At 37.2% G+C, this 26,699-nt stretch overlaps 1 protein-coding gene across 5 annotated transcripts in view; it reads right to left on the bottom strand.

The window, feature by feature from the left end:
• Nucleotides 1-26,699, bottom strand: part of PCNX1 (pecanex 1) — a 190,092-nt gene that overhangs the window by 75,230 nt on the left and 88,163 nt on the right. For 3 of the 5 annotated variants that reach the window (XM_069596912.1, XM_069596913.1, XM_069596915.1), the window contains 8 exons: nt 25,713-25,803; nt 21,245-21,302; nt 19,572-19,789; nt 10,155-10,308; nt 7,121-7,153; nt 5,430-5,601; nt 4,902-5,012; nt 1,988-2,079 (listed from right to left, as the gene is read on the bottom strand). In XM_069596912.1, coding sequence (XP_069453013.1) covers nt 1,988-2,079; nt 4,902-5,012; nt 5,430-5,601; nt 7,121-7,153; nt 10,155-10,308; nt 19,572-19,789; nt 21,245-21,302; nt 25,713-25,803 — 929 coding nt within the window. The remainder of the gene's footprint in view (nt 1-1,987; nt 2,080-4,901; nt 5,013-5,429; nt 5,602-7,120; nt 7,154-10,154; nt 10,309-19,571; nt 19,790-21,244; nt 21,303-25,712; nt 25,804-26,699) is intronic. The other 2 variants (XM_069596914.1, XM_069596916.1) reach the window with 1 other exon arrangement.

Genomic DNA, 26,699 nt, shown 5'->3' with positions numbered 1-26,699 from the left:
CTGGGAGAGCTTGGATTTGGATCTCATTCATCACCTCTAGCTCTTTCCTGGGCCATCATCAAGCATCTCCCTCTCTGCTCCATTTCCTACCTCCCCTTTTAAATGCAATCAAGCCTCAGATCTTTCTTAGAAAACAAAACCCAGGAAACAATTGCCTCATGTACACAGGCTTCTCAACTATATTCTACAGAGTAGAAAATGTTTCCTTAATATCAATTCAAACCTAAATTTCTATTAATTCTAGCTAGTTTCCTCAGCCAAAATACCAAAAAAAAGCTATTTTGCTCAAGTCACCATTATCCTATTAACTGCCAAATTAAATAAAAATTTTTTCACGTTGTACTCCCTCTGAAGTTTCCTTTGTTGGATTTTGTTTCATTCACGGCTTAATATTCACTGCTTAAATACTGGCATTTCCCAGGGTTCTATCTGTGTCCATTTTCTCCTGCCAACCCAGGGTTGCAATCTTTTTCTTATACTTTAATTTGCTGATGAATTCTAAATCTTTCCATCATTACCACAAATAACTACCTGCTATGTACCCCTGGGTACCCCATTAATGCCAACAAACAGAAGTGTCTAAATGTAAACAATCCCCTTCCGCAGGAAACTCAGATACTTCCACTCATGTGCATTAGTATCAGCATGTAATCAGCTGTTCAAACCAGCACCCACCTAGGAGTCCTCCCAGACCCTACTTGGGCTTTTTTCTTTTAACCACTGAGTTCCCAAGTATCTTCACTGAGCCCAGCTTTCATGAAGGCCGTTATCATTTTAAGGTGGCAGCACAAGTGACTCCCTGCTTCTGATCCTACCTGCTTATATTTCACACTGGGGACCAAGTAATCTTTCTAAAATGCAACACTGATCATTTCCTTGCCTTACCTCAAATTATTCTGATGGTCTTCCATCTCCACCCAATACGTTCAGGACAAAAGATATTTCAAAATCCAGTCGTTGCTTACCTTTCCAGCCTTACTGTAGGCCATCTTTCCTCATGTACCCAAATTTCCAGCAATTCCAAATTATTTGCTGTTTCCTGTACACAACACACTTTCTTTACAACTCGATGGTTCTTCACCCCGTGTTTCAACTAGCTAATTCCTACTGTCCTTCAAATTTTGGTAAAAAACCACTCCCTTGGAAAATCTTCTCTAATCCCTTTAGATTGAAGAGGATAATGTCTTAGTTCATATACCTGTCATACTCTGTTTTCACAGCCTTCATCCCCTCTATTCACCCTCAGTTAAGAGCATCAGTTAACTTGTTAACCACAGTTAACATACTGGCAACTTAAAAGCAGAAAATGGTACTTAGCACAGAACTAGGCACATAGTAAGCACAGTAAATGCTACTGAGTACATGAATCAAGGAAGGATGCTATAAGCCCCTTCTCACAACCCTTTCAACCCTATTATTCTCTGTTTATCTTGTATTAATCATTAAAAAGAATATTAAGAATTGTTTATGAGAAACCTAAAATTTTTACTTATAATTTGGAGACAATTACTTAAAAATGGAGCTAATAGGGCTCATCGAATTCTTCTAAACCAATAATGACATTAAATTTCAGTGCATTAATTTTTACTAGACTGAATCTTAAATTGCAGTACTTGAACTTATTCTCTAAGTTTGAAAAAAATCTTGATATGAAGAGTAGTTACACATATTCTTAAGTAAAAATCTAAAATTAATTTTATATTCTGTTATCACCATGCCCCACCTCTATCCTAGACCAGCTTAGTTTTTAATAATCTGCTTCTAATATTAACCTATTATTACTGCACAGAATTTTCTTTTAATAAACTATAAAATTGCTCTCAAATTCAAGCTAAATGAAAATAAGAATAATGCTCAACATATGAAGACCATGGAAATTAATACTGAAGACATACCAGGAAAAAAGTAATTAGTCAATTTAAAACAATCTTCATATATCAATAGAAAAGCAGCCTTAATGACAAAACATACTACATGTAATGCTCACCTTTAAGGCCCCATAACATAATCCATACAGTAAGGCTACTGCCACGATACTACAGACGAAACTGTAAAGTGCTGCAAGCAGGCTTGTGGTGGCTAGACAGGAAAGAGAGACAGAAATCAACACTCACAAGCATGTAAGTGGACGGAAGAAACTTACATAAAAAAGTCACTGAAAAGTATTTAAAATGGCATGATACTGAGTATAATTAAGTATCTACTTGCTTACTTCATAAAAATTGGGTTTCTTTATCCGGTCCTTTCAAAAATTTTGAAATGATAAAGGTTTACTACAGGCAATTTCTGATACAAGGTAAAATATATTCACCTTGGAAGTAATAAAGTAATAAAAATCTTTAAAATTTTATTCTATTTTACTACTATATTTATCTACAGTAGAAAAAATTATACCTATATTGTACTTCAAGAATGTACCTTATTATTTATAAAAGTTTGGGAAAATATTAAGTTCAAAGAGCCTCAAAAGAAACTAGAAATGTATTTTCACTAAAAGATGTTAGTCTGTCTATGTAAACACAACTTCTGCTACCCACAGAAGTAAATTTATATTCCTGCAATCAGTTAATTAATTCTCACAAAAAGTATAGATCTGACTAATTACTAACAACAAAAAAACAGATCCAATGGGATTACTAATAAGGAAGAAAGGATGCCTAAGATAACAGACTTCAACAGTAATTTTATATGGTGACCTTAAAAAAAAACTACAAGAAAAATTTTTCTTTAGGAGATATTAAAAAGCTTATACCTCGTACAAGTTTATAAATTATGATGATGCCCACTATTATAAATTATCTACACTAAGCCTTCTCCATAGATTAATATAGCACCTATAATAGCCCCCTAAATACTGAAACTGCTTTATAACCATTAAGCTGTGCTGAACACCAACTGTTCTTAATTCATGCTCCTTCAAAATTTCAAAACATTAAAAGTGCTCTAGATACACAGCAACATAGAAAAAGCTTTGTTTCTATTTCAAATTTAAACTATAATATCAAAACTTTATCAGTAGAGATAATTTCAATGCTGTACTTGGGAGATAAGGACAGCAAAATGTGATGAACAAAGGTCAGTAATTTCTTTCCCTTTCATACTTTTTTTCCTAGCTGTACACTCATCTCTCAGTAAAATGTTGGATGGTTAAACTAAATAAGGGTATATTTTAACCTCAGCTAACCACAGACCAAAGTGTTATTTTCAATTTCTGCAGAACATTATTCCAGAGTAATTTTGGTATGGTCTTACTTATTTTGAAAATAAAATGTACATACAACAGGGGAAAACATTTCTAATGGTATCAATTCATATCCATATATTCTACTCTAAAAGCAGAGACATTTCTAAAAATCCTCTTTAGTAAAATGTAAAAGCATTCTGGTTTAGGTGTCCCACTTTTGCTTTATTGACTATGCCAAAGCCTTTGACTGTGTGGATCACAACAAACTGTGGAAAATTCTTCCAGAGACGGGAATACCAGACCGCCTGACCTGCCTCCTGAGAAGTCTATATGCGGGTCAAGCACCAACATTTAGAATGAAACATGGACCAACAGACTGGTTCCTATTCAGGAAAGAAGTACTCAAGGCTGTATATTGTCCCCCTAATTATTTAACTTATATGCACAGTACATCATCAGAAATGCTGAACTGGAGGAAGCACAAGCTAGAATCAAGATTGCTGGGAAAAATATCAATAACCTCAGATATGCAGATGACACCACCCTTATGGCATAAAGAAGAACTAAAGAGCCTCTTGATGAAAGTGAAAGAGGAGAGTGAAAAAGTTGGCTTAAAACTCAAACTTTCTGAAAATTAAGATCATGGCATCTGGTCCCATCACTTCATGGGAAATAGATGGGGAAACAGTGGAAATAGTAGCAGACTTTATTTTGGGGGGCTCCAAAATCACTGCAGATGGTGACTGCAGCCATGAAATTAAATGACGCTTGCTCCTTGGAACAAAAGTTATGACCAACCTAGAGAGCATATTAAAAACCGGAGACATTACTTTGCCAACAAAAGTCCGTCTAATCAAAGCTATGGTTCTTCCATTAGTCATGTATAGATGTGAGAGTTGGACTATAAAGAAAGCTGAGCACTGAAGAATTGATGCTTCTGAACTGTGGTGTTGGAGAAGACTCTTGAGAGTCCCTTGGACAGCAAGGAGATCCAACCAGTCCATCCTAAAGGAGATCAGTCCTGAATATTCATTGGAAGGACTGATGCTGAAGCTGAAACTCCAATACTTTGGCTGCCTGATACAAAATGACTTGTTGGAAAAGACCCTGATTCTGGGAAAGATTGAAAGCAGGAGGAGAAGGGGACAACAGAGGATGAGATGGTTGGATGGCATCATCGACTCAATGGACATGATGAACGTGAGTAAACTCTGGGAATTGGTGATGGATAGGGAGATCTGGCATGCTGTAGTCCATGGGGTCGCAAAGAGTTGGACATGACTGAGCGACTGAACTGAACTGATTCTAAAAATGAAACAAAGCTCTGAAACTAAATATAGAATATCAAATGCATACACTAGTTCAAAATGTAAATATAATGCCACATATCAGAGCTCAAACTATTTGATCTTTTATAAATATTACATAAGTCTATAAAGTTCCATGTAACTCACTGTAACTTTAAGGTAACAGTATTTTAACACTTGTTACAAATCATCTCCATTATTCCTGGATCTTTCACTAAAGTAGCAAACTTGACTATTTTTTTCCTATCTACAAACTAATTCCTGTTCAATCTTTAATTATTAAATAGTGCCTTTTCTTTCTAATTTCAATTCTAAAGTAAAAACTGAAAAAGCAACTTAATGGTCAGTTTATTGTTTAATGATCTGTAAAAGTAATACTTTAAACTTAATTTTTATAAGGAAGTACTCACCATTACCACCAAAGATATGAATATCCAATTGTTCACAAAGGTACATTACAAATGTATTCACCTGAGGCAGGAGACCAATGAAAAATACTATTGGGAAACAGAGTGTAAACACTATAGAAGGAAAGAAAAGCAAGTTAAAAATAGCATGTCACACCCATCCCCAAATTAACACAGATTACTAAGCAAGTTTCTTACAATTGCTTGAAACTACTAAGCAAATTTCTTAAAGTTACCATTTTAAATTATTTCTCTACATAACTGCCTGAGTATTAAATAATCTTTCCAACTATGAACAATTTAGTTTCACATAATAGGAACCTAAGATGAAGATCCAAGGGAAATCTCTCATTCCATCAGCTCTATTTGCTCATCATGTTTTTTCATTCCTAATGCCCTATAGTTTTTTCGTTCCTTACTGAGAGGATGGCAATAAATACCAAAATAAGCCCACTAAAACTATTTTTAAAGATCAGTGAATGGATTGTATACAAATAATGTTAAGACCTACAATACCTTAAGATGACTCACCTATAACTAAATCCCTGGCTGATATAAGCACCAGAGGATTGGTGAAAGTTATTCCATATAATTTGAACTTGGTTGTCGTTAGGTTTCTGCTACCATAATCCAAGAGCCAAATAAGACCACAGCATAAACAGAAATAAACTGGTCTACTGTAGGCAATGATACGATTATGACCCTGAAAATGACATTAAGAAGAAGTCAGGTTAGTTAATTTGAAGAGTCACAACTAGCTACTGAGATCTTTGATGGCTTATATCCTTAAGATTCAAAATGTTTCCATGTGAAGTCACGTTTCTGACTGTGGCAGAAGGGAATTACAAATATGGAAAGGAGGAAGAACAGAATAAACTTTAGGATATCAATTGAAATTAAGTATCACTATGAACTTATTATTTTTAATAATGCAGACAGATGAAGAATAAATGTGTGAGTATATGTGTATACATATATTTTTCTAGTTTTATCCACTGAGAGGACCTAGAAGCAATGATATTCTAGTAATAAAGATTACTAGCAAACTGATCTTAGGTTACAGATAACAATACTCACTAAAAGGATCCAAGGATCCACAGAGAAAAAGTTGGTTCAAGGCTAAGACGGGGAAAGTATAAGATGAGCCTGGAACAAATTACTGTGCTCCAAATGAAGAAAACACTTTTAAAATGATAAAGGTATGTCAAAAGGACAAGGAAGGCAGCTGATGGGTTCTCAATGGTCAAATCAGGGACAATTTGATCATCAAAAGTAATGATAGTAACATTATGGTCCATTTAATAAAGTAAGAGTCCGTGAAACCACAACAATACAAGAAAAGGGAAAGTTCTTACTTACAAAAAGAAGTCAACTAATAAATATAGAAGGGAACATGGACCTAAAAAATCACTGTTTGGTCACCAAGAAATAATAACTGATTCAGCCAAGAAACATCAACAGATATTAAAAACAAGTCGGTGGAGATGTGCAGAGCAACAGGACATATACACAATCTCAAGTGTCTCCTATATAGTTATTGACTGCAAGAGAAAAATGGTAAGATTAGAGTATTGGTTCTCAAGGGGTGGGGGCGGGCAGGGGGTCAGGGGAGACTTCACCCTCCAGGGGACATCTGGTAAAGTCTGCAGACACTGTGGTTGTCCCAACTAGAGTGAGTATGCTATTGGCATCTAGTGGGTAGAAGTCAGAGATAATGCTAAACATCTTACAATGTATAGGACAGAGCTTCCCCACCCCCAACTTTCAACAAACAATTATCCAGCCCTGAATGTTAACACTGCGGAGTTTGAAAAACACTGCAGATACTACCCTTAGACAAAAGATCAGTTATCACCAGTAAAAGCATAAATCAGTTATTATGAGCTTCCTTATATGATACACTGAGAACACATTGCTTTTGTACTATTTCTACCAAAAAAGCACAGCCTGTATCTAATAAGAAATATCAGACAAAGTCCAATTGAAGGTCGTGTATAAAATAACTAGCCTGTATCCATTAAAAACGTCAATACTGTGTCAAATACTGAGGAACTGCTCTAGATTAAAGGAGACTACAAAGAACAAATGCACAATCATGGAGTTTCTTCTGTCAATGAGAAAATACTACCACAAATCTTAATTCAATCTGACATATGACCAAAAAAATGGTTTCTGAGGAATGTCAAGGAATCACAAGTTGTAGGTATATCAGAGTGACTTACATGTCTAGGAGAAGAAGAATCTGGTTGAACACTCTAAAAAAGAAACAGAAAGATAGATTATATTATTGAAGACCTGGGAATTTTACATTAACTTCCAAAATACGTGAAATAATTTTAAGTGAATATTGCATAGCTAAGTCATGACCTGTAGGTCATTAATTCTGCTGAAGCATCAACAGAAGATGAAACACCAGCTCCACTCAAATCTTTCCTAACGCCTAACCTTATTATGTTTCTGAAATGGCATATAACAGCTGATAGATCCATCTTACTGCTTGGCACATTACAACATCTAAGTACAATTAAGGCAGAATGCTTTCTTATGACAACATCACTCCATTCAGGAAATGCATAAACTATGAGTGAGCTTCGGAGAAGGCGATGGCACCCCACTCCAGTACTCTTGCCTGGAAAATCCCATGGACGGAGGAGCCTGGTAGGCTGCAATCCATGGGGTCACGAAGAGTTGGACACGACTGAGCAACTTCACTTTCACTTTTCACTTTCATGCATTGGAGAAGGAAATGGCAACCTACTCCAGTGTTCTTGCCTGGAGAATCCCAGGGACTGGGGAGCCCGGTGGGCTGCCGTCTATGGGGTTGCACAGAGTCGGACACGACTGAAGCGACTTAGCAGCAGCAGCAGCAGCAGCAGCAGCACTGGAAAAGGAAATGGCAACCCACTCCAGTGCCCTTGCCTGGAGAATCCCAGGGATGGGAGAGCCTGGTGGGCTGCCGTCTATGGGGTCGCACAGAGTCAGACACGACTGAAGCGACTTAGCAGCAGCATGAGTGAGCTTATAAAGAGGATTCCAGTTATGCCCCAAACTCAAGCTTACTAAACAATTCAATGGCAGTTGTATCAAGTATACATTTTATATGATGCATTTTCACATCAAACTCAAATAAGTTATATCCTTCTAAGAGACCATCAATTTTCTATAAAAATGTTCAAAAGGTATTATGCAGTTACCTCCCAAATGATGACTTTTCTCCCGAGTTGGAGTTCATTTTCAATAGCATACCAAAGAACTTCACTAGGATAGTCTATTGCCATCCTGTAATTCAACACTGGACTAAGATCAGAGAGTTTGGCACATAGCCCTCGTCTGGTCTCTTTAAACTCAACTTGAATGTTTATCCTCCTAAAGCTCTGTTCCTGCCTTTCTTATTTCTGTTTATGATATTACTATTCTTGTAGTCAAGCTGATTTTAAAAATCTGAAATACTTAAAAAAATCTCACTTATCTTTTGCCTTTTCCATATCTAACCATATTAAGCAGTGGACAAAATTAACAGGGTTAGAAACACTGAGTCCAGGGAATGAATTCAAATGGTTTAAGGCAATAAAGGGATGGTTTAACGGGAACTGAAACAAAAAGGACAAAGTCCAGAAATTTTAACACAGAAATCACCAAATTTAATCAGAGAGACTTCAGATAATGTTATTAATTAAAGGTCAAGAAGGAAGGAGCAGAGGCTCTAAGATTTGGGTTGGTATACTACTACCAAATCCTAGAGGAGGAAATGGCAATCCACTCTAGTATTCTTGCCTGCAGAATCCCATGGACAGAGGAGCCTGGTGGGTGACAGTCCATGGGGTCGCAAAGAGTGAGACACAACTGAGTACACACAGGTACAGACTAGGATCAAAAGCAAAAGAACTGGGAGAGGAAAACATCAGAAGACGATGGTGCGCCCTTCTCAGAATACGCCCAGCTTCCTCTTAGATATACAGGACTAACGCTTAGGAGAAAGGTGAGGACTGAAACAAAAATTGTGGACATGATTTATATGCAAGTATATAAGAGTGGCAATAAAAGAGGATGACTTCATTGGCAAGAAGTGCAAACGGGAAAGAGGGCCAAATAAAACCCTAGCAAATTCTCGTAAATTAAGAAGCGGTCAAAAGAACAAAGGGGCATCAACAAAGAAAAACAAAGTTACTTGAAAAGTCAGATGATCACGAGGGTAGTATAAGATCACAGATCAACAAGAAGGAAAACATAAAAACGGAGCAGCACTCACAGAGAACGAAGGCTAAGACCACAGGGTTGGCAACTAGAGATTATTAGCGCACAAGGACTGTGATCTCAGAACTGCGACGAGGAAAAACGTATGGATGGGCCTTGAGGAAACAGAGCACTTGACACAGGTGGCTTACTCTAGAGGTCTATAAATGGAGAGAGAAGAAAGCAAGGGTAGCTGATGGTGTAAACAGAACTAAACAAATAGTTCTCGGGATGGGATAGGGTTCTGCATGTTAGTGTGTACCAGGCAAATAAACAGAGCTGGCTAAGAAAGGGAAGAAAACAGTTCGTGTTACCCGTGCACAGTGAGGTTGCATGGAGGGTAAAAATTTTGGTATTTAATTCTCCCATTTATGGAAAGTTTAAAATTGGTATTTCAGAGCCACTCTTTGAACAAAAGCAAAGGGATGCCAATCATGTGCTCTTGGTGTTGTCAAAGAATAAATATGCTAGTTTTGACATTACTTTATCTACCAATGATGGATTTTAACAAATTTCACCTACATAATAGAACACTTAAAATATGAGATTAGGAGGGTTAATATTGATAAATTAAAAAGAAATTAATTTCAAAAACTCAAATTCTTGGAAATTCCCTGGCAGTTCAGTGGTTCGGACTTGGTAATTTCACTGCTGGGGTCTGGGTTAAATTCCTAGTCAGGGAACTAAGATTCCACAAACCATGTTCAGTTCAGTTCAGTCGCTCAGTCGTCTCCAACTCTGCGACCCCAGGAGGTGATGCCAAAAAAAAAAAAAAAAAACAAAACCACAACCTCTTTCTTTTAATAAGTGCCCAAATATTTAATACAAAAAAAAGTTTAATTCACATATCATTTTTTTTAAGTTTATATGTCCCTTTTGTTCCTTACCCAATCTAATGTAAACATCCAAGGAAAATAAATCTAAAAGTTATATTCTTAATGTAATTCAATGAATGATACAAAACCTTTTGCCTTTTAACACAGCGATTATGCCAAAGTCTGAAGAGAAGAGAGATGCTGGTACCTTAAGCAGTGAGTACTGACAGCTGGCTATCACCAGGCAGAACTGGAAGACCCAGATATCTCTGAAGAAGCCTTGTATAAGAAGAATGGATCCCAAGAAAGCCACAAGAATAGCCAAGATGACAGCTAACACATTTTCCAAGATCTCACGATTTCTGTAGACAGAAAAAAATTATCAGTAAGTACATGATCAATACAAGAAATGAATCAGAGTGAAAAGGGGAAGACATCCATATGAAGTTCATATTGTATTTGCTACGATGTTTTTTTTTTTTCCTTTGTCCTAGGTTTGAAGGCGGCTTTGGCTCATACTGAAAAAGTATGCCCGGTTGAGATAGAAAGCTAGCACACATTCTTTAAAAATTTTTTATTTACTTTTAATTGGAGGATAACTGCTTTATAATATTATATTAGTTTCTGTCATATATCAACGTGAATCAGCCATAGGTCCTTAGCCAAAGGTCCTCTCCCTCTTAAGCCTCCCTCCCACCTCCCACCCCATCTCTAGGTTGTCACAGAGCACCGGATTTGAGCTCCGTGCGTCACACAGAGAATTTCCACTGGTCATCTAATTGTGCATACGGTAATGCGCATGTTTCAATGCTGCTCTCTCAACTCGCCCCACCCTCTCCACCCAAGGGTCCACAAGTCGGTTCTCTCTTTCTGGCCTTCACTGCTGCTCTGCAGGTAGGTTTATCAGCAACATCTCTCTAGATTTCATAAATACGCACTAGTTTACGACATTTGTCTTTTTCTGACTTACTTCATTCTGGATAATAGGCTCTAGGTTTGGCCACCTCATTAGAACTGAGTCAAACATGTTTCTTTTTATGGCTAATATTCCATTGTCTATATGTACCACAACTTCTTTATCCATGCATCTGTTGATGGACATCTAGGCTGCTTCCAGTTTAGTTCAGTCACTCAGTCGTGTCTGATGCTTTGTGACACCACGGACTACAGCATGTCAGGCCTCCCTGACCATCACCAACTCCTGGAGACTCATATCTCCAGACTCATGTCCACTGAGTTGGTGATGCGATCCAGTCATCTCATCCTCTGTCGTCCCCTTCTCCTCCCGCCTTCAATCTTTCCCAGCATCAGAATCTTTTCAAATGAGTCAGCTCTTTGTATCAGGTGGCCAAAGTATTGGAGTTTCAGCTTCAGCATCAGTACTTCCAATGAATATTCAGGACTATTCTCCTTTAGGAGGGACTGGTTGGATCTCCTTGCCATCCAAGGGACTCTCAAGAGTCTTCTCCAACACCACAGTTCAAAAGCATCAATTCTTCAGTGCTCAGCTTTCTTTATAGTCCAACTCTCACATCCATACATGACTACTGGAAAAATCACAGCTTCAACTAGACCGACCCTTGTTGGCAAAGTAATGTCTCTGCTTTTTATTATGCTGTCTAGGTTGGTCATAACTTTTGTTCCAAGGAGCAAGCATCTTTTAATTTCATGGCTGCAGTCACCATCTGCAGTGATTTTGGAGCCCCACAAAATTAAATCTGTCACTGTTTCCCATGAAGTGATGGGACGAGATGCCATGATCTTAGTTTTCTGAATGTTGAGCTTTAAGCCAACTTTTCACTCTCCTCTTTCACTTTCATCAAAAAGCTCTTTAGTTCTTCTTCACTTTCTGCCATAAATGTGGTGTCATCTGCGTATCTGAGGTTACTGATATTTCTCCCAGCAATCCTGATTCCAGCTTGTGCTTCATTCAGCCCAGTGTTTCTCATGATGTACTCTGCATATAAGTTAAATAAGCAGGGTGACAATATACTGCCTTGGCATACTCCTTCCCAGATTTGGAACCAGTCTGTTGTTCCATGTTAAGTTCTAACTGTTGTTTCCTGACCTGCATACAGATTTCTCAGGGGGCAGGTCAGGTGATCTGGTATTCCCATCTCTTTCAGAATTTTCCACAGTTTGTTGTGATCCACAAAGTCAAAGGCTTTGGCATAGTCAATAAAGCAGAAATAGATGTTTTTCTGGAACTCTCTTGCTTTCTTGATGGTCCAATGGATGCTGGCAATTTGATCTCTGGCTCCTCTGCCTTTTCTAAATCCAGTTTGAACATCTGGAGGTTGATGGTTCACGTACTGTTGAAGTCTGGCTTGGGGAATTTTGAGCATGACTTTACTAGCGTGTGAGATGACTGCAATTGTGCGGGAGTTTGAGCATTCTTTGGCATTGCCTTTGGGACTGGAATGAAAACTGACCTTTTCCAGTCCTGTGGCCACTGCTGAGTTTTCCAAATTTGCTGGCATATTAAGTGCAGCATGTTCACAGCATCATCTTTTAGGGTTTGAGATAGTTCAACTGGAATTCCATCACCTCCACGAGCTTTGTACATAGTGACGCTTCCTAAGGGCCACTTGACTTCACATTCCAGGATGTCTGGTTCTAGGTTGGTGATCACACCATCATGACTATCTGGGTCATGAAGATCTTTTTTGTACAGTTCTCCTGTGTATTCTTGCCACCTCTGCTTAATATCATCTGCTTCTATTAGGTCCATACCACTTCTATCCTTTATTGTACCCATCTCTGCATGAAATGTTCCCTTAATATCTCTAATTTTCTTGAAGAGATCTCTAGACTTTTCCATTCTATTGTTTTCCTCTATTTCTGTAGGCTTTCTTATCTCTCCTTGCTATTCTTTGGAACTCTGCATTCAAATGTGTTTATCTTTCCTTTTCTCCTTTGCCTTTTCCTTCTCTTCTATTCACAGCTATTTGTAAGACCTCCTCAGACAACCATTTGAATTTTTGCATAGCTTTCCCTTGGGGATGGTTTTGATCCCTGCCTCCTGTACAATGTCACGGACCTCCGTCCATAGTTCTTCAGGCACTCTGTCTATCAGATCTAATCCCTTGAATCCATTTGTCACTTCCACTATACGATCGTACGTGATTTGATTTAGGTCATAACTGAATGGTCCAGTGGTTTTCCCTACTTGGAGAAGCGAATGGCAAACCACTTCAGTATTCCCGCTTTTCATACTGTTCCCCCCTGAACAGTATGAAAAGGCAAAAAGATAGAAGAGTAAGAAAAGGTTGCTTTCATGTACTAGCTATTGTAACCAGTGCTGTGATGAACACTGGGGTACATGTGTCTTTTTCAATTATGGTTTCCTCAGGGTATAGGCCCAGTAGTGGGATTGCTGGGTCATACAGTAGTTTTATTCCTAGTTTTTTAAGGAATCTGCATACTCTTCTCCATAGTGGCGGTATCAATTTGCATTCCCACCAACAGTAGCACACATTCTTATTGCAAATAAAGCATGCTACAGAGGACTGTGAAGTTCTAATACATAATATAGTTTTAATTTCTATGTTATAACTTTACTCTTAACATCTGCTTTTCTGTCAAATTTGTTGCCAAATAACTAACCAACTTGGATGGCAAATAAAGGAAATATACAAAGAAATAAGTTTGAAAAATATTCAAAGGAGTTTCTAGAAAATTAAAAAGTTACTCTATCAGTTTCTGAGACAGTTCTATATTTTACTAAAGTGACCCTGTAAAAGAAGCAGTGTGAAATCCAAGATACTACATACAGCAATTAAAATGATTTCTGTAGATAATGCCAAAAAAATAACTATTTGTCTCATTACTTCTTAGGCAAATGCTACTCACAAAATGTAAAATATGTGCTGCTGCTAACTTGTTTCAGTCGTGCCCGACTCTTAGCGACCCCATGGACTGCAGCCTACCAGGCTCCTCCGTCCATGGGATTTTCTAGGCAAGAGTACTAAAAGTCTTGATTTTAAAGAACATTTATTGACACGGGAACATGCTCAGTACATCGCTATACAAAAAAAGCAGGACACAGAACTGTAGGAAGATGTAAGTTCTATTAAGAAAATACACCATGTATCGATATAATGGTTCTCTCTGGGTGGAAGGATTGTGGCTGGCCTCTACCTTAAAGTCTTTCTATGTATTTCATAAAAAATTGCATTTATAATCATGAAAATGTTTTCATTTGTTTTTATTAAGTCAACGCCCTATTTATAATGATCTATTCACCTAAAAAATAAAATTCACAAACATCTCTGTACCATTTCACTTGACAGTTCTCCCAGATGAAAATAAGTTCAACAGTATTTTCAAAACAATGAGCGGAACACTGGCATCTCTCCATTCGTTCTTCTGTGGCAGATGTGGAACTCCAGACTTGCCGAGCCCAGCGATTCTTGCCAGCCCTGCTACACTACATTCTGCCACATCACTGGTCTCTGAACATGTGTTCTCCTGTCAGCTTTTGTCAGCTTTTAATTTTGATGAGTCTAATTTATCCATCCATTTTTTTCATTGATCCTGTTTTTTATGTCACATCTGAGCAATTTTGCCCAAAGTCACAAATCTTTTCTATGTTTTGCTTTTTTCTGAATTTTATATTTTAGACTTTACACTGAGGTTTATGATCCATTTTGAGTTAATTTTTACAATATGACACAAGGTAATTCTTTTTTTTTTTTTTTTGCATAGAGAAGTCCAGTGGGCCAGCACCACTTGTTGAAAAGCCTATTTTTATGATTTGGGATATTATTTTGATACTCTCTAGACCTGAATAGTTTTCTTTATGGGAAGGTATTTAACTATAATGCCCATTTATTTGATAGGTATTGTATTTCTTAAGTATTATATTTCTTTCAGAGTGAAATTTGATAATTTCTATTATTCAAGAAATTTATCTTATTTACATATAACCACTCATAATATTTTATTATCCATTTATTACTTGTAGAATCTATCATGACATCCTAGCTCACATTCCTATCATGACATCCTAGCTCACATGCCCTCATCTGTAACATTTTTGGCCCTGGTCATCCTGGCTAGAGTGCATTAATTTAACTGAGGTTTTGGTTTCCTTGACTTTTCTGTCTTCTGAGTCCTCCTCAGTGACTTCCACTTTGTTCTTTACAATTTTCTAGCTTCTGAATACGTAGGTTTGATGTGTTCTTCTTTTTTAAACTTTCCTAAAGGGAAGGTGAAGGCACTGAATTGACTTTTCTTCTTATTCGTGCTATAAATTCTTCCAAGTAATATGTTAACAACATCACAAAAATTCTGGTAAGCTGTGTTTAATTTTTATTCAGTTTAAAAATATTTTCGAATTTACCTCTTGATTTCTCCTTTGATTTGTGAGTTATTTGGAGGTATTTTGCTTTCAAGTATTTAGGAATTTTCCAAGGTTCTTTTGTTACTGATTTATAATTAACTCAACTATGGTCAGAGAATATACTACATAGAACTTGCATCCTTCTACATTTGATCCTTATACTATGGCCTAGAATATGAATTTATCTTGATAAAAGTTCAAGTGTGCACGTAAAATAACATATATTTTGTTGTTATGAGTGAAGTGTTTCCTAAATGCCCATCAGCTTAGGTTAGTTGACAGTTCAGTTCAGTCACTCAGTCGTGTCTGATTCTTTGTGACCCCATGAATCGCAGTACACCAGGCCTCCCTGTCCATCACCAACTCCCAGAGTTCACTCAGACTCATGTCCATCGAGTCAGTGATGCCATCCAGCCATCTCATCCTTGGCCGTCCCCTTCTCCTCTTGCCCCCAATCCCTCCCAGCATCAGCATCTTTTCCAATGAGTCAAGTCTTCACATGAGGTGGCCAAAGTACTGGAGTTTCAGCTTTAGCATCATTCCTTCCAAAGAAATCCCAGGGCTGATCTCCTTCAGAATGGACTGGGTGGATCTCCTTGCAGTCCAAGGGACTCTCAAGAGTCTTCTCCAACACCACAGTTCAAAAGCATCAATTCTTCGGCATTCAGCTTTCTTCACAGTCCAACTCTCATATCCATACATGACCACTGGAAAAACCATAGCCTTGACTAGACGGACCTTTGCTGGCAAAGTCATGTCTCTGCTTTTCAATATGCTATCTAGGTTGGTCATAACTTTCCTTCCAAGGAGTAAGGATCTTTTCTTTTCATGGCTGCAGTCACCATCTGCACTGATATTGCAAAATCTGCAAAAAAATGAAGTCTGACACTGTTTTCACTGTTTCCCCATCTATTTCCCATGAAGTGATGGGACCAGATGCCATGATCTTCGTTTTCTGAATGTTGAGCTTTAAGCCAACTTTTTCACTCTCCTCTTTCACTGTTATCAAGAGGCTTTTTAGTTCCTCTTCACTTTCTGCCATAAGGATGGTGTCATCTGCATATCTGAGGTTATTGATACTTGAGGCTGGTTGACAGTATTGTTCAAATTTACTATATCGTTATTCATTTTCTACACTTGTTCTATCAATTACTGAGAGAGGTATATAAGCTTAGACGGTAAAGAATTTGCCTGCAATGTGGGAGACTTGCAGTCAGTCTGCCTGCAAGGTTCGATTCCTGGGTTGGGAAGATCCCCTGGAAAAAGGAAAGGTTACCCACTCCAATATCCTTGCCTGGATAATTCCAAGGACAGAGGCTACAGTTCATGGGATTGCAAAGAGTCAGACATGACTGAGCAACTGACACTTTCTCTTTCATGTTGAATTCAACTATAACTGTAAATTTATCCATTTCTATTTCTATCAGCTTTTAGTTTGTAGTATTGTTTAGATGTAGAAACATTTAGAATGGTTAAATCCTATGGATTAACTAACCCCTTATCATTATACAACCACCTCCTTTTATCTTGGAGTAAAAAGAACATTTTCTTTGCTCTGAAATCTACTTTGCTGCTGCTGCTACTGGTGCTAAGTCGCTTAAGTCACGTCCGACTCTGTGCGACCCCACAGACAGCAGCCCACCAGGATCCCCCATCCCTGGGATTCTCCAGGCAAGAAAACTGAAGTGGGTTGCCATTGCCTTCTCCAATGAAATCTACTTTGTCTGATATGAAAACTACTTTGCCTGATATTAATTTAGCTATCCCGACTTTAATTTGATTAGTGTTAGGATGATCTATCTTTTCTACTTTTATATTTAAAGTGCATTTCTTATAGGCAGCAAAGAATTGAGTCTTGCTATTTTCTCCAAGTTGACAATTTCTGGCTTTTCCCAACTATCACCTTGCCATTTATCTTGTGTCAATCTGTTTTTGATCTCTTTTTCTGCCTTATATTATATTAAGAGAATAATTTTTGTAAGTCTATTTTATCTCCTTTATTTTTTTAACTTACCATTTATAACTCTTTTGTTATCTTAGTGTTTGCTTTAGGGTTTAAAGTATACATTTTATGGTAGTCTAACTCAAATAAACTTAAATCAATTCACATATTGTATAAGAAACTTATAGTAGTATACTTTCAAATGTCCTTTCCTGGAGTAAAGGACATACTATGGCCTACAATATGGTTTATCTTGATAAAAGTTATGCTATTATTATTGTGAAATTTACTTTTACTTATGTTATAAATCACACAATATATATCATCATTTTTGTTTAAACATCCAATTATGTCTCAAAAAGATTTAATTAGTAAGAAGAAATTTTATATATTTATTCATGTAGTTAACATTTGCATTCACCTTTTGTTTCCTTGGGTAGCTCCATATTTCCAGTTGGTATTATTATCCTTCTGCCTGAAAGAAATCCGGTACTATATTGTACTGTGGATCTGCCAGAAAAAGAGTCTTCCCAGTTTTTTCTAGTCTGAAACTATCTTTATTTCATCCTGGCTTTTGCAGTTTTGCTGGCTACAGAATTCCAGGTTGAGCTTTTTCTCCCTTCAATACTTTAAAAATGTTGCTTCATTATCTTATCTGGATTTTGTCCAACAATAAATCTGATGTCTTCCTTATCCTTGTTCCCCTATACAAACTGTATCTTCTTCCTCTTGAAGTTTAAAAAAATTTTATTATTGGTTTTGAACAACCATATGCCTTGCTATAGTTTTTTTCATGTTTCTTGTACTTGAGATTCAAGGAGATTCTTCAATAGTTTTCATCGAATTTGGAAAGTTTTCCACCATTAACTTCCTCAAAATTTTTTCTCTCCCCACCTCTCCCAGAGCATACTTTCATTCTGTATGTTCTTTTTGTTGAGGGGAGGGAGGGGAATTCTTTTTCTTTTGTTTCACTTCCAATAGTTTCTACTGCCATGCTTTCAACTTCATTAAGATTTTCTTCTGTAATGTCTAACCTACCATTAATCTCATCCACTGTATTTTTCATCTCAGACATTTTAGTTTTCATCTGCAAGTTCAATTTGGGTCTTTTTTTTTCCTTTGCATTTTCCATATATCTACTTAACTTTTACTAACATGCAAAGTATAGTTATAACTTTAATGTCTTTGCTAATTCTAATATCAGTGACAGCTAAAGGCTGGTTTCGACTGACTCATTATTTCCCTCATTATAAATCACGTTTTGTCATTTCTTTGTATGCTTGGTATTCTCTGGATGCCAGACCTTGTGAACCTCAACTTTTTATGTGGTGAGAATTTCTGAATTTCTATAAATCTTCTTGAGCTTTGCTACACTACTTGAAAACAGTTGGATCCTTTCAAGTCTTGCTTTTATGACTTGCTAGGTGGGTCTGGAACAGTGCCTATACTAGGGCTAAGTGCTCCGACTTCTAAGGCAGGACTTTCCTGAGTACTGTACATAATGCACCATAAAATATGAATTATTATGAGTTTCTTCAGCCCAGCAGGTGAGGACAGGCACCATTCCCAGCCCTGTGTGCCAGGCACTGTGCCTCTATTTCTTTGACATGATTCACATGATTTCTTTTACATGATTCTCTCCCCTGGCCTAGTCTCCTCACACATTCTCTTACCAATACTCTGCTAAACAGTGAGGGGATCCACTACACATCTCTGAGTTTCTCTCTGAGCAGCGATCCTCTCTCTGATGTTCTGTACCACAGGCTCAGGCTGCTCTAGTCTCCCTGGACTCAGCTCCATCTCCTCAACTCAGCAAGTCTGCTGGACTCTACTTCAGGATCAGAACCTGGAAACTCTCTTTAGGCAGTAAGCTGGGCAATTGCAGGGCTCACAGAACTTGCTTCCTATCTCTCAGGTGTCACCGTCTTTTTCTGTCTTATCTCCCGTGTCTTGAAAACCACTGGTTCATGAATTTTATCTGTTTTTCATTGTTTCAGGTGGAAGAGTAAGTCCAGCCTTTTTTACTCCTTGGAGTAAACTAGAAGCAGCATTTGGCCACCAAGTTCATAACTAACTACTGCTGTTTACTATTAAGACTAGTGACAAGAAGTAGGGAAAGAAACTTCCTCTTAAACCTTTCATAGTAAGAGTCACTATAATATGTATAACCTTACACCCATTAACACCTCATATTCTCTGGCTTTTAAACACAGTTGCATGATTCTTAATGATAAAAGTGATTTCTAAAATAGAAAACACTTTCCAACATGGAAACCAAGTCAAATACTCAACGGGTAATTTGAAACGTTTCAATTTAAAAGTAAAATCTACATTCTCACCTATCAAACAGGGCCAAAAGTGTGAGTCTGTCAAAGTTAATGCCAATCCACAGCTGAGGCAAGATCCAAAAGCGATAATAGTGTTTAACTTTGTGAGCAGCTTCTTCTGTTGGACCGTAAGTAGCTGCCAAATCAGGGCTTAGGTCAATGTCTTGTTGTTCCAATAAATCTGTGTCGATGGTCAATAGTCTGTTCAGTCGGATCTGTGGAAGAGAAAGCTAAAAGAAAATCAGCACTGAAAGGCTTAAAATATCTTTAATCAAGTCATGATTCAAGGGCTACCCAATCAGCTTGCAGATTATCAAAACCACCTTAATGCTCTATACTAGTCCACTCTTGTGGATACTTTATGATCATTAGAAACTACAGAAGGTGACAAAGAAAGAAATCTCTACAACAAAGCAAATCAACTGATGGGGCTTTTGGAAAGATTTTATTAGGGAGTGTTTGAAATTTTAGCATTTTATGGCTGTATAGCTGGTGGATCCATTCCACAACCTACAGAGAATGGTTAGTGGTATCCTGCTCCCTGTCCCTTCTCTTCTCTCATTAAGCTGTGAAGCTCACTACTATGGTAAATATAAGCTCCTCTGCCCTGGATTCAATGTCTTCAATGCTCAATTCTTCCCATACTCTCTCAACATCGTTACTGCTGTTTTCAAATCCCTCCCATACGCATTTATTTTTGTTTTGGCACACTGCTCAGCTGAGGCTATACAGGATATTACCACATTATGTTTCTTTCAGGTTCAACTCATCCAGCTTCTCCTTCCTCTGAAAGAATCAAAAGTTGACTACATCTAGCATAGCACTAGCCAGAATTGTGCTATCTCAAGGCTCTCACACCATTTAATGGTGGAAAATACTACTTTGTCATTTAACACAAAGGACTTGAGCAAACATTATAATTAATCCCTTTGGCATTAAATTTATCTAAATATCTCATATATGGCTTGTAAGGATTTTATCTACTTTATTTTTTTAACCTCAATATATACATCTTTATATGTATCACACAAAGGCAGTGCTATCTTTGTTATCTTTTAAAATATACCCACTGTATCTTCTATGTTTTTTTTTAATAGAGCAATAATGTCACTAAGCTCTCCACGTGCGTGCACACACACACACACACACACACAGATATACACACTGATATAAAAATAACTAATAGTTAACCAACAGCTCACAGTACCAGATCAGTTAGCTATGTACCAAAACCATAATATTCAAAGTGAAGTTTTAAAATGGCACACCTAGATTATGACATTGGTGAGGAATGTCATTTTAGGAATCAGCAAACTAAAATGGACTGGAATGGGTGAATTTAACTTAGATGACCATTATGTGTACTACTGTGGGCAAATCCCTTAGAAGAAATGGAGCAGCCATCACAGTCAAAAAAACAGTCCAAAATGTAGTACTTGAATGCAATCTCAAAAATGACAAAGGTCTTAGAAGTATAATTACGCATTCATATATAGCTAATCCAACTTTACGGGGTTTTATATTTATTTCTTAACAAAGGACTTATGAGAAGACATCCATTTTGGAACAGCAAAGGTGATTTTGCCATAGTTTTCAACAAAATCAATATTATATAACTTCACCATTTTTCTGCTTTATATAACTAACAAAAATATATCATTTTATAAAAATAAAGGAAAACCTACCACATCATGTGGATAAAATCGAACTGAGGTAGAACTGGATACATGAGAATCCGTGTCACTAAAATAAAATGAAAAATACTTTAGGGAATAAACAGCTTGTCAAATAGTAGAAAGAAAAATAAATGCATGAACAATTATATGACATTTACACTGTCTTTACTTTTCCATGTAAACTTCAAATTACAAAGTCAAATTTTCCTAGGGCTGTGATAAGGCGCATAACCTGTGGGTCAGAGTATTTATATTCAAACCTCTTCCTCAACTGAATGAGATCTTGGACAGTTATCTAATCTTTTAATACCTCAGTTTCCTCACAGGATAAGAGGACTTCTAGCACAAGGTTGGGTGGCCCTACACAGCATGGCTCATAGTTTCACTGAGTTAGGCAAGGGTCATGTTTCTGAGAGTTCTGACAAAACGTGGCCTAGTGGAGAAGGGATGGCAAAGCACTTCAGTATTCTTGCCTTGAGAACCCCATGAACAGTGCGAAAAGGCAAAAAGATAGGACACTGAAAGATGAACTCCCCAGGCTGGTAGGTGCCCAATATGCTACTGGAGATCAGTGGAGAAATAACTCCAGAAAGAATGAAGAGACGGAGCCAAAGCAAAAACAACACCCAGTTCTGGATGTGACTGGTGATGGAAGTAAAGTCCAATGTTATAAAGAGCAATATTGCTTAGGAACCTGGAATGTTAGGTCCATGAATCAGGGTAAATTGGAAGTGGTCAAACAGGAGATGGCAAGAGTGAACATTGACATTTTAGGAATCAGTGAACTAAAATGGACTGGAAAGGGTGAATTTAACTTACATGACCATTATGTATACTACTGTGGGCAAATCCCTTAGAAGAAATGGAGTAGCCATCACAGTCAAAAAAAGAGTCCAAAATGCAGTACTTGAATGCAATCTCAAAAATGACAGAATGATCTCTGTTCATTTCCAAGGAAAAACATTCAATACCACAGTAATCAAAGTCTATGCCTCAACCCGTAATGCTGAAGAAGCTGAAGTTGAACAGTTCTATGAAGACCTTCCAGAACTAACACACAGAAACACCCCTATGATGTCCTTTTCATCATAGGGGGCTGGAATGCAAAAGTAGGAAGTCAAGAAACACCTGGAGTAACAGGCAAATTTGGCCTTGGGAGTACAGAATGAAGCAGGGCAAAGACTAATAGAGTTCAAGAGAATGCACTGGTCATAGCAAACAGCCTCTTCCAACAATACAAGAGAAGACTACACATGGACATCACCAGATGGTCAATACCAAAATCAGACTGATTAGATTCTTTGCAGCCAAAGATGGAGAAGCTCTATACAGTCAGCAAAAACAAGACCAGGAGCTGACTGTGGCTCAGATCATGAACTCCTTATTGCCAAATTCAGACTTAAATTGAAGAAAGCAGGGAAAACCACTAGACCATTCAGGTATGACCTAAATCAAATCCCTTATGATTATACACTGGAAGTGAGAAACAGATTCAAGGGATTAGATCTGATAGACAGAGTGCCTGAAGAACTATGGACAGAGGATCGTGACATTGTACAGGAGACAGGGATCAAAACCATCCCCAAGGAAAAGCAATGCAAAAAGGCAAAATGGTTGTCTGAGCAGGTCTTACAAATAGCTGTGAATAGAAGAAAAGCGAAAGGCAAAGGAGAAATGGGAAGATACCAATTTGAATGCAGAATTCCAAAGAATAGCAAGGAGAGATAAGAAAGCCTTCCTCAGTGATCAGTGCAAAGAAATAGAGGAAAACAATAGAATGGGAAAGACTAGAGATCTCTTCAAGAAAATTAGAGATACCAAGGGAACATTTCATGCAAAGGTGGGCACAATAAAGGACAGAAATGGTATGGCCCTAACAGAAGCAGAAAATATTAAGAAGAGGTGGCAAGAACACACAGAAGAACTATACAAAAAAGATCTTCACGACCCAGATAATCTCAACGGGGTGATCACTCACCTAGAGCCAGACATTCTGGAATGTGAAGTCAAGCGGCCCTTAGGAAGCATCACTATGACCAAAGCTAGTGGAGGTGATGGAATTCCAGTAGAGCTATTTCAAATCCTGAAAGATGATGCTGTGAAAGTGCTACACTCAATATGCCAGCAAATTTGGAAAACTCAGCAGTGGCCACAGGACTGGAAAAGGTCAGTTTTCATTCCAATCCCAAAGAAAGGCAATGCCAAAGAATGCTCAAACTCCCGCACAATTGCAGTCATCTGCAACAGTATGTGAACCATGAACTTCCAGATGTTCAAACTGGATTTAGAAAAGGCAGAGGAACCAGAGATCAAATTGCCAACATCCTCTGGATCATCGATAAAACAAGAGAGTTTCAGAAAAATATCTATTTCTGCTTTACTGACTATGCCAAAATCTTTGACTGTGTGGATCACAACAAATTTTGGAAAATTCTGAAAGAGATGGGAATACCACACCACTTGACCTGCCTCCTGAGAAATCTGTAAGCAGATCAAGAAGCAATAGTTAGAACTGAGTTCCAAATTGGGAAAGGAATATATCAAGGCTGTACACTGACATCCTGCTTATTTAACTTATATGCAGAGTACATCATGAAATATGCTAGACTGGAATCAAGATTGCCGGGAGAAATATCAATAACCTCAGATATGCAGATGATACCACCCTCATGGCAGAAAGTAAAGAAGAACTGAAGAGCCTCTTGATGAAAGTGAAAGAGGAGAGTGAAAACACTGGCTTAAAGCTCAACATTCAGTAAGATCATGGGCATTTGGTCCTATCACTTCATGGCAAATAGATGGGTAAACAATGGAAACAGTGACAGACTTTATTTTGGGGGGCTCCAAAATCACTGCAGATGGTGATTGCAGCCATGAAATTAAAAGACACTTACTCCTTGGAAGGATCCTAGACAGCATATTAAAAAGCAGAGATACTTCTTTGCCAACAAAGGTCCGTCTAGTCAAAACTAGTTTTTCCAGTAGTCATGTATGGATGTGAGAGTTGGACTTATAAAGAAAACTGAGTGTCGAAGAATTGAAGCTTTTGAACTGTGGTGTTGGAGAAGACTCTTGAGAGTCCCTTGGACTGCAAGGAGATCAAACCAGTCCATCCTAAAGGAAATCAGTCCTGAATATTCATTGGAAGGACTGATGCTGAAGCTGAAACTCCAATACTTTGGCCACCTGATGTGAAGAACTGACCCATCTGAAAAGACCCTGATGCTGGGAAAGATTGAAGGCGGGAGGAGAAGGGGACGACAAAGGATGAGATAGCTAGATGGTATCACCAACTCAATGGACATGAGTTTGAGTAAACTCCAGGAGCTGGTGATGGACAGGGAAACCTGGTGTGCTGAAGTCCATGGGGTCACAGAGAGTCGGACACGACTGAACTGATTTTAAGGTTCCTGTGAAAACTTTTAAGAAAGCAATTAACATATTGCCAGGAGCCACAATAAATTTAATCTATATGGTAGTCCAGAACATGACAATTCAGTTTCCACAGTTCACTCAAGTTTAGATTTCAAAACTTGAGACCTTAACACATTATGGTGTAAGGAATTGTTCTTATCTTGAATTATGTTAAACATAATTATTCTCAGTGCTCCATCCTCCTGTTGCTTCCACAGTTACAAAATCATCTAAACACCGCAATTCAATCTGAGGGGGTAAACTCTGAAACAGTATTAAAAGAGCTTAAAGAGTACAGTTTTTAAATGTTCATGCTAAGTGACCATAAGATCTTATTGTTTTAAATAGCCCCTGAAAACTGAAAAAACTAAGTGAACTGCCCATAGATATGTAACATTTAAATAAGTGTCCCATTATTAAACAGAAGTCCTAAAATATAAATCAAATGACCCCTGTGGGAAAAAAAAGTGGGCTAACCAAGCAACAGTGAGTTTCAATACAGCAATTTGAACAGATTAGTAAAAACTTTCAAAAATTTTAACACATTCTAAATTATAACTGTGTTATATGATCAAGGTTTCTATTTCTTATTTGCTTTCCTCCAAACTTCTGTTATCTTACATAATTTCTTCCTGAGGGAAGGAGAGAAAAGAAATTAAATGTAACACATGAGTCATATTTTAAGAAACTCCTCCTCCTTATAGTTGGTAAACACATGTTAAAACAAAATGAAAGACGATCATTTAAAAAGACACTTGGCTGAAATCCTCACACAGAAATAAAAATTTGAAATTACACCAAAAAAGAGAATTGATGGATTTTAACATAGTTGTGTAAATGTTTTTCTAATAAGTTTTTTCCATCATGCAATATATAGAGAGTTAAATTTGAAATTGTGGGAAACCACTATCCCACAGTAACATCTATAGGAAATTTTTACATAATGTGAATTTATTTAAGCCAATATAAACAAATAACTCTTCTAACTCAAGATTTACAAACTTTAAAAATGGCAAACTTATTATCAAGTACATAAACTCCCCTAACACGACTTCACACATACCAGATATTGGACGCTCTTCTTGCTGCTGGTTCAAAATTCACAAGTGACATATCACAGCCACCAGTCTCATAAAGCGTAGAAGAGAACTTACCTAGCAAATAAATCATTTGTTTAAAAAAGCCATTAGAATACTCAGAAATTTTCCTTCATGAAACACTAATTTTAAACTTGTTAAGAGTTTAAGAAAATGAACTGTAACTTCTTTTTTTCAAAATATTTAAAAACAATGATCTACATGTAATTCAGCATGGCATAAATCAAAAGAGAATGCTAAACAGTGGACAAAATGTCAACATACATAATCAGGTATTAAAAGTGATTTAAGTCAGCTTTACAAGAGCAGTCTTCTCTTTTCTCCTCCCAGAAGATTTTCAATTCAAGTTACAATATATACAAATTTAATGCTGTTTTAAGGTCATCTGACCACTAGTTACAGTGGTAAGTGGCCATTTGGAAGTGCTGCTGTAAGTTTTAATACAGCTCAAACCGCAAGACAAAAAATTCGTGTGATTACCTTCAGAGTTTTTTGGTTTTATGTTACTTTTAAGAAGAAATGGTGTCAAAATGGATCTAAGGAAGTTCAATGAATGATGTATAATAATGTTGGTGATAATTAAACTACAATATTTAATGAACATTACTAGTTGTATGGTTTTACAAGAATTCTACAGAGAAATTTAGGAACACAATTTGTTGTGGCCAACTATCTACAAAACTCTAAAAGGTTTAGAGACGTTATTGATTGCAGAGGAATATAGGTTAAAAAAAAAACTCTTACAAAGATTAACTATATAAGATAAAATGACTTCTAATAATGGAATTTTAGAAATCTAAATACTAAAATTAATTCTAAACTTTGAAGATCTATGACAGCCATATGAAATGGTGGGTAGGGAACATAAATAAAAAATACAAATTTCTAGTAAGACAATGCGGTATATAACTGAAACTGTTTGGATCTGGTCCAGGCTGCCTTTTGAATATTTA

This window comes from Ovis canadensis, chromosome 7 (assembly GCF_042477335.2).
Source record: "Ovis canadensis isolate MfBH-ARS-UI-01 breed Bighorn chromosome 7, ARS-UI_OviCan_v2, whole genome shotgun sequence".
In the NCBI taxonomy this organism is placed as follows: Eukaryota; Metazoa; Chordata; class Mammalia; order Artiodactyla; family Bovidae; genus Ovis; species Ovis canadensis.
The sequence above is the reverse complement of the archived record's forward strand: the minus strand, read 5'-3'. Positions and strand labels throughout refer to the sequence as shown.